This window comes from Delphinus delphis, chromosome 6 (genome assembly GCF_949987515.2).
Source record: "Delphinus delphis chromosome 6, mDelDel1.2, whole genome shotgun sequence".
NCBI lineage: Eukaryota > Metazoa > Chordata > Mammalia > Artiodactyla > Delphinidae > Delphinus > Delphinus delphis.
This window is the reverse complement of record NC_082688.1, coordinates 112899522-112908620: the sequence shown is the minus strand read 5'-3', so window position 1 is coordinate 112908620 and position 9099 is coordinate 112899522. Positions and strand designations below refer to the sequence as shown.

At 49.6% G+C, this 9099-nt stretch overlaps 1 protein-coding gene across 1 annotated transcript in view; it reads right to left on the bottom strand.

Annotated features, from left to right (window-relative positions):
* Positions 1–710: 710 nt before the first annotated feature.
* Positions 711–9099, bottom strand: part of SH3RF1 (SH3 domain containing ring finger 1) — a 159641-nt gene continuing 151252 nt past the window's right edge. Inside the window, exon 12 of the mRNA XM_060015313.1 lies at positions 711–3201. Coding sequence (XP_059871296.1) covers positions 3033–3201 — 169 coding nt within the window. The 3' untranslated portion in view covers positions 711–3032. The remainder of the gene's footprint in view (positions 3202–9099) is intronic.

The following is a 9099-nucleotide window of genomic DNA, read 5'->3' as shown; positions in this document are numbered from 1 at the left end:
GTTATTACAAGTTATTAACAGAAAGACAAGAGAAATGAGAGAAACATTTCTCTGTAAAAGAGGGAGGGTATTTTAAGGCATTTGTAGTTCACACAGGCCACCCCAACAGTTCCTTCTGGTCTCTGGTGAGAATCACTTACCACCAAGAACAGAGCCGGGCGTTCACAGGAGTCAGGGAAGGGCCAGCCTGTGCTCAGCTGGACACGGCGAGTCTTGTGTGACACCCCCTCTGTCACTGCGGTTGGTTGGCATATTCTTTTTCTTGGAAAAAAGCAATTCAAATAGGATGCTACCTCGCTAAGAACATAGCTTAACTGGTTCAAAACAGTTTTTAAAAATTTCACATGGATACACACAACAAGTTGTACAACTTAGTCTAACCTCTACTAAAAGCGCTTTCCAAACTTGAATCCTAATGTGTGGAGCTCTGGATTGAAATGTTCACCTGAGCTTCTCTGGAGGCAGGAAAACACTGTCCTGTTCTCATTAGGAATAGAAAATTACATGTACCGCAGTTGGAAACACCACCTTAACTTGTTCTTTCTAAATCTGATTAGACACAGCAAAGGCTCGTGCATACACCCCAGGAGAGTGTAGTGAAACATCTGAAAGCAGAGGTGAAAATAGTGCACGTGTTAAAATAGCGCTTTTCACAGGGGGAAACTAAATGGTCACCGACTTGCCCAGGTGGTTACAAAGGTAGCTTCCGGCAAAAGCTCTCATACAACCTACAATTCCTGATTCTTAATTCTGACAATTTGATAGCAACTGAAAGTTAAATTAGGAAAATACTTTTTTAACCCGATAGACGCAATCTTTTTAAACTTACGACTTGCTGGCTTTCCGTGGGGGTTAAAATCACAGCGAGTGTGAAGATGATGGGCCCACGCCTTGCGAGACCTGCAGGCTACGGCACGGCTGGTTTAGGTCTGGTACTCCCTTCTGTGGCCAAGAAGAAACTTCCAGAGTCACCGGACGGTTTAGCCACCGTGAAGGGGGAAAGCAGTGCAGCCCCTGGTTGAGACTCCACACGCTCTCTTTTAAGACTGTAAACTCTCTGGGGAAACCTTAATAAACAAGGTTTGTTGGCTGGAGAGGTAAACTGTGGATTATTGTAGATGCCATCTGTCTGAGGAACATGCAAAGAATTTTTATGCCGTAGAAACTATGCCATGTTTAAAACAAAAAAAGAAAAACTTTAAGGATGGACACAATGGATGCATAAAGGCTGAACATCAAATTTTAATCTTGAACCTTTTCTCCAGTCTTCAAATGATTAACATGAAAAGGAACAATAAATTGCAATTTTATCATTACCTCAATCGCCGTGTAACAAGCCCTTGTTACAAAATCTCCATCTACAGTGCCCAAAAAACCAACAGAAAACCCATACATTATATTATCTAAGTGATCTATTAACAGATGAAATTTTAACCAATTTCATACCAGGAAACTATTAACAGAGGTACTTCAATCACATAGCTTAAAATATGGAGAAAAGACAGGTAAAAAAATGATCTTATCCTGGAGTAGTAGTCTTCTTACTTTTTAAAATTTTTATAAAATACACTAATTTCCCAAAATAAAGAATATTATGACACATTGGTGTCAACTTACACAGATGAAAGCTGATGGCAGCTTTGTTTCTAGCTAAATTTCATTTCACCAAAACTTTATATATTACATGAATATCCCAGTAAAGTATTTTTTAAAAAAATTCAATACACAGGAACATAATATACAGTGTCTTATAAAAACAAATGGTTAATTTAGGAATGATTTCGTTTCAACCACGTAATGGATCTCTTTAAGATCACAAAGCCGCTAGCTACTGCGAGAAGACGCGCAGGCCATGTTTTGATTCCCCAGCTGCAATTCTTAAAAGTAAAAAATGAAAAAGGGTTTTGCGTCTGCTTTTTCATGAGAAAACTGTGGCCACGGTCTCTGACATCGCCAAGCCCAATTCCCTGGTTCTGTTTGGAGGGCGGCCCTGACCCAGGCTGCGGGGCCCGACAGGGTGAAGGTGGGCTGTCAGGGCGGGGCTGCAGGATGCGGGCTCCGCCCACCTGCACCCACCACCCTGCAAGGGGGGCGCCGCCCTGAGGCCCCGCCTGCAGCCACCTGGAGGGACAGGGAGCCCGGGTCACAGCCGGAGAGGGCCTGGTTTGGGGCAGAGGAGGGGCTGCCCAGTCCAGCCCAGGCGCGTGGGCATCACCTGTGGCCTCTGTGCGGGGGGTCCACCACCCTCGGAGACGGGGGTGTGGGAAGCGCCACACGGACGCCTGGGCCGCCTCGCAGGGTCCCTCCTGCATTACTGCACAGGCAGGTCCCCAGGGTGACAGCGCGATGACATTCAGAGCCATCCTCAGACAGCTGGCAACCTCGGTTCTTCAACTTCCAGCCACCGAGCTGAGCTGCTCCGTTATGAAACTAAATCTATTTCTGAACACATGCTGTCCAAGGGCTGTGCTTTATTCTTCCTTATTCTAGGGAATCAGAGACCTTCAAAGTTAAACTGAGGACCAGGTCTTGGAGTGATTCCCGACCCCAACCAGAGAGAGAGGCTCCTGCCTCGCTACCCCGGGGTCCCTCAGCGACACGGACTCACTTGCGTGTCCTGGTTTCCCAAAGAGACAACCAAACCCGAGAACGGGCATCTCTGACTCAAAGAAGCCGAGGTGAAGCCCGGGGGGGCAGGGGCTGCCTCTGCGTCAAGGACACGCTTTTGCTCCCGACAGGGGATCCTCCAGCTTCTCCTTGGCTATCATTTCATAAATTAATAATTTCTTAAAATCATAATCCAAAGAATTTATCTAGTACAAGAAAAATTCAAGTTTAAAAAAGCAAATAAATTAGTTAAGCCTTGTAAACAGGTGTCTGTCTCAGCTAGATATCTCTTTAGGAAAGGTTCCTCTGTGGAGTGAATCGGACAGGACCAGGCACACAGCACGCACCCTGGTCCTGCCGCCCCGGGGCCCTGTGGGCCTTGTGACGGATGCCGTGATAGGCCAGGTCCAGCCCCCGGCGGCTCCTCAGATGTTTTCCACGAAGCTCCCGGGGAAAAGGCCCGTCTTCCCGTTCCGCTGCAGCGTGCCCTTGAACCAGCCGTCCTCCCGCTTCCTGTGCACAAACACGATGTCGCCCTCCTTGAGTTCCAGTTCTGCCTCACTCTGCGGGGGGTAGGAAACCACCACCCGGTGCCTGCAAGAGAGGGGGGGAGTGAGGGAGAAAGAGATGGAGCGGGGAAGAGAGATGGGGGGGAGAGAGAGATGGGAGGAGATGGGGGGGAGAGAGAGAGAGAGATGGGGGGGAGATGGGGGAGAAACAGAGAGATGGGGGAGAGAGAGGAGAAGGAGGGAGGGGAAGCAAGGAGGAGTGGGGGGAGAGACAGAGTGGGCTTAGTCACAGCTGCTCAGAGTTGAGCAAAGCCAGTGCACACGCCTGAGACGCTGACAGAACAGGACGGAGCACAAGTCTGCCTATAATGTTGGTAAAATGACTCAAAATGCCACCGTCCCCTGTTGAGTAGAGACTTGGCATGAACAATGTTTGGATGTGCATAATGGTCTACAACTGACCAGGGGCTGATTGAGGAAATCCTGCCCTAAACACCCCAATTCTCCCTGGGGCAGGTTGTCCCAAGGTCCACACAGGGAGGGGAGGACGGAGACCACCAGTTCAATCCACCACCACCAGCAAGGAGGCCGGCATTCAGAACTCAGTTGGTCTGACATCTGTGTCTGTTTCTCCACTGGTTCTCAACTCAGGTATCAGTGGAAAAATATGTAGTTATTACAGAAAGATTCCAGAAGCCTTGCTGGTTTAAGGTCATCTACCCCCTGCTTCCATGCTTCTTCGTATCCTTCTGCAAAATTATGGTTAAGAGCCAGGGAAGCCAGAGGGAGGTGAGCTGTTTTTCACAGTCTGTGTGGTCTCCGCCCACCTGTGTGACCAACAGAATCCTGTGAAAATGACAGTCTCTGGTCCTGAGGTGAGGTCCTAACGGGCGTGCGGCTCCCACCCCGCTGTCTCCCGGGAAACCAGTCCCACACTGTCAGCTGACTCATCACCCTGTGGACAGGACCACACGCCGGGTAACAGACGTCTCTTCCCATAAGCCAGCGGGACCACCTTGAAAGGGGTCTTCCAGCCCCAGTCAAACCTTTACACAACTGCAGCTCAGGCTGCCATCTGGACACTCATCCTAACACACAGCCTAAGCCAGAATCACCCAGGTAAGCTACCCCCAAATTCTCAACCCACAGCACTATGAAATAATACGTATTTACAGTTATTCTAAGCCACTGAGTTTTGGGGGTGATGTGTTATACAGCAAAGGATAACTAATCATCTCTCCCTGTCTCACGCTAATTAGTCAGTCTTCAGCTGCAAAAGTGGTTGGGTTTCTACTCTCCTTTGGGTCTCAACGTCAGAAAATGAATTTAGAGCCTCACAGGAATTACTCTTAACGGCAAGTAGAGAACGTCATGGGTGAAGAGTTGGTCCTCAGAACCGATTCTACAGAACTGCCCTAAACTCATGAAAGCCATCTGAGCCCGGTCCTTTTGGAAGATTGCTAGTTTCACCAGCCTCCATTCCATAAAACCCAGAATCCACTCATGTTAAGACCTGAGGAAGAGCCCCAGGCTATGACTCTATTAAAAAAAGGCATCTCTGCAAAGGCCCAGGGGCCACCCACACCATTTCCCAGCAACCCTGGGCTCGGGAGCCAAACCATCCTCCAGGGTCTGGAGCAGAAGCGTGGCACAGAGGCTGCCTGATTATCTCAAGAAAGGTCCAGAAAACTGCAACGTGAGTACCGACAGGCTTCAGTCAAGCTTGGAGGAGGTGGGGGAGGCCTGGCCTCGTGGGAGAAGTGGGCCTGGGGTCCACGCAGCCTTTGGGGCCACTCAGAGCAGCTTCACCGTGGGCGGCCATCTCCGCTTGGGCCTCGGGGTTCTCATCTGTGAACTAGGGCCGCAGGGGCCAGAGCAGGTGGCATCAGGTGATGTGTGGAGAACACAGGTGGGACGCACCCAGCATGGTGTCTGTCACAGAGCTGATACCCCAAGTGCCAGCCCGCAGCACGATCGTGGGGCTCCGGCTAGGGCGGGCGGGGGCCTGGCGCTGCAAGGAGGCGACCGACAGCCGCCTCTACCCAGGAACGACTCACTGAGACAACACACTGACAAACTTTAGAACGGCAGAGTTAGGGCTCTGGAACCCCTTCTCTGACAGCTTCCCACTGTGGACTAACCTGAAGGAAGGAACCCAGATGAGAAGACTTCTCAACTCTGATGCCAACAGGCTGAAGATCCACGTGAAAGCTCATGCCGCCGGGACTTCCCTGGCGGCCCAGTGGTTAAGACTCTGCCCTTCCAGGGCAGGGGACGCGGGTTCGATCCCTGGTCGGGGAACTAAGATCCCACGTGCCGTGGAGCAACTAAGCCCGCGCGCCACAACTACTGAGCTTGTGTGCTCTGGAGCTCTGGAACCCGCGCACCACAGCGAGAGAGGAGCCTGCACAACACAACGAAGAGCTCGTGTGCCGCAACTAAGACCCGATGCAGCCAAATAAATAAATATTTAAAAAAATTAAAAAAAAATCCAAGCTGCCACTTGGGGCAAGTTGAAATTTGAGCAAAACTTTATAATTATGGAAAGAAGCGTACAAGTGACTCAAATCATATTCACAGTAGCTCTCTGATGAAACGTATCCCCACCGGTCCTCTGCCAGCTGCCTTACAGGTGAAATGGAACAAAAACATTTCTTGAAAAAAGTGAATAGTTCTAATATGTGCATTTTAAAAACGGTACTAAACCAATTTTGTCAAACGTTTCCTGAACTAGAATCGCTGCTAGGCTAAGACCACAATCTTCCTGCCGAGCCCCCAGGGCAGTGGATTTTCACCGCTAAGGGACGGGCCTCCAGGGCTGATATGAGTGGGAACTGCGACCTCGGGGTGTAGGGAGACCAGCCGGTGCAGCGGAGACTCTGCTCAGATGCTGGATGTGCCTCGAGGGTGTCTGCACCAGGTTTCCAATGCAGCCGCTCAAGGCCAACAATGGGCCCAGCCGGCCACCGTCTCAGGTGTGGAGGAGCTTTGCCAAGTGGACGTTCAGCAACCCCCGGCAGATGACAGCACAGCCGTCGGGCCCCCGGATGACGCTCGGCTGGATCTGAGCAGGGACGCTGGGCAGCCCTGAGCCTCAGGGGCCACAATTCTTTCCCGTGGCCGCCGCGGGACCTGGGGTCCACCTGCAAGTCTGCACTCCGGCCACGCCGCTGCGTCCCCTCCCACCTGACCAAACAGCCTGCCTGTCCTCCCACCTCAATCTCCTCCTGTCCCCATTCCATTTTGCAAAGAAGCAAAATACTAACTTTAACTGCCAGCTCTATTTGTAGCTATTTCTGGCTCAAAACTCCTTTCGGCTTCCCAGCGCCTCTCAGTTAGGTTATTCCTCAGCCTGGTGTGTGAAGCCCTCAGTGACCGGCCTCAGTCTCTCTTTATAGCTACAGCTACTATTATCCCCACAAATGTGCCAAGCACGCCTCCACACGGGGACACTCCCCCAGGCGTGGCCTCTCTCCCCACCCCATGTCTTGGCTCATGTGGTCCCCTGGGGACTCTCTCAGACAACCTCCGCGCCCGCCCACGCCTGACAGGCCTCTCAAAGCCTGGCTCCCACCTGCCCCGCGGCTGCAGGTAACTTCACACCTGACCAGATTCCAGAAGCCTCGGCACTTCGCACTGGCATCCCGGCCTCATGCATTCGGCCAAAACATGAGCTGCTTCAGGGGCGAAGTGATGGTAAACTCACCGTATACACCTCATACCACCGAACACAGTACATACACATGGTCATTCTTTTTTTTTTTTTTTTTTTTTTTTTTTTTGCTGTACGCGGGCCTCTCATTGTTGCGGCTTCTCCCGTTGCGGAGCACAGGCTCCGGGCGCGCAGGCTCAGCGGCCATGGCTCACGGGCCCAGCCGCTCCGCGGCATGTGGGATCTTCCCGGACCGGGGCACGAACCCGTGTGCCCTGCATCGGCAGGCGGACTCCCAACCACTGCGCCACCAGGCAAGCCCCATATGGTCATTCTTAATAAGCATGCCGAATGACAAAAATAAAAGTCCTGATCGTATAGGAAAACTACTTTTTAAATGGACAAAGCTCCTCAAAAAGGAATGAAATTCTGACATTCAGAGGTTACAATGTGGATGAATCTTAAAAACATTATGCTAAGTGAAATAAGCCGCACGCAAAGGAACAAATATACGATTTCACTTGTGAGGTTTGCAGAACAAACTCATGCAGTCAGAAAGTAGAATGGGGGCTGTCAGGGGCCGAGAGAGGAGGGCACGGGGAGTTAGTGCTGAATGGGATGATGGACAGTGGTGATGGTTCTACAACAATGTGAACGTACTTAATGCTACTGAATTGTACACTTGGAAAAAATGGTAAAAATGGTATTTGATCACAATTTAAAAATTAAGATAAGTGAATTTAAAACTTAATGGAAAGATGAAAGAAAGCAAAGAAAGAAAGAAAAGGAAGGAAGGAAGGAAGGGAGGGTGGAACGGAGGAAGGGAAAGGGAGAGAGAAAGCAAGAAAGGAAAGCGAGAAAGAGGAAAAACCACCCAAACCTGCACAGTGCTTGGCTGCTGGGACGCATCTCCTGCCCCCTCTGGACAGAGCCCTGAGGTCACTGCGGGACGTACAGAGTGGCTCACAGACCTGGCCCTGAATAGGCCTCGGCCTCTTGGTGGCTGTGTGACACTAAATGAATTTTTGGTGATAATGACCAGGGTGGAATTTGAGAAAAAGACGCTTGCTGTATCAAGAAGCTTCGCTGACATCCCAAGGGCAGTCCTCCCGCTCTGGGCTAAGGCATCTGGCTTCTGACTAGATGAGCACTTGCAGTCTTTTATTAGCACGAATTTTCTATTTCCTTAATTTTTCTGGTCTCTCTCGTGTTCTCTGTAGTTGGTGCATTTTTGTTTCTAACCTCTCCTGGTTTAGCCCAAATTGCACCCCGTGACTCTGGGAAGCACCCTGTCCAGCTCCCTGGCCTGGGGGTGTCCTTCACTGCTTTCTGCCAGTTGCGACAGCAAACTGCTCTCCAATTAAGTACTTCGCTGGCAAAACCAAACTCACTCGCTTTGTAGTTTGCTTGAAGTCCGAGTGAATTATGTCCATTGCTTCACCCAGTGGATTCACTGTCACGGGCTCAAATTAATCATGCTGTTTAAGCCCGACTGCCTTTCTGTAAATCTCTCTCTACCCAATTTGTATGTTTCTAACCATTCTAGCAAAATCCCTCATCAAAGATCAAAGGTTCTTTGCCAATTCAGCAGATGGGCTTATAGGTATGTGGTTTTATCAGTTTAATTCCTAAACTTAAAAATATACAGAGATGACCTGCTGTGTCTCCTTAAGCCCTTTATCTGTAATTTTTCTTTTTAGTAGGAAAAAAAACTGTCACATGCCCTTTCTTTTATTTGTCGTCCCTTCTGAAATATTTTATTTCTGCTTTCTCTTTGCCATTTCCTAATTATATTTTTCCCAGTCCCTCCAAAAGAGAGCCTAAAACATCTGTTCTATTATTTCCACTGTCATCGATTCTATTCTGCCTCCAGGATATAACATTTCTTGCTTGTTTTCTTCAGTCTCTCCAACAAACACTGAAGAATCCTTTTGTTCCTCAGAGAACAGTCTCAGCTGACACCAAGATCTGTCAACACACCTCCAGGCTCCTCCTTCCTTATTGTGAGATGCTTATGTCTTTCTCTCCTGAGAACGCTTCTTCCGCCTGACAGCACTGGGCACCCTGGTCCCATTCTTTCATTTGAGATTTATGGGGCAGGGTCATGGTTTGAGAGGAAATTTTATTCCTGTTCTCATTCTCATCCGTAGATGAATTCTATCTCATACTGGACCGATGTTAGACACTGACAAATATTTCAGTGAAATTCTACCAGGAAAAATTCTACCAAAAGAACCTCAGGCTTCTGCGCTTTGTGGGGGCTGGAGTCGTGAGTTTTAGATTGTGAATCGAGGACTCTGAGATCATGAAATGCCTCCTGAATTAGACTAA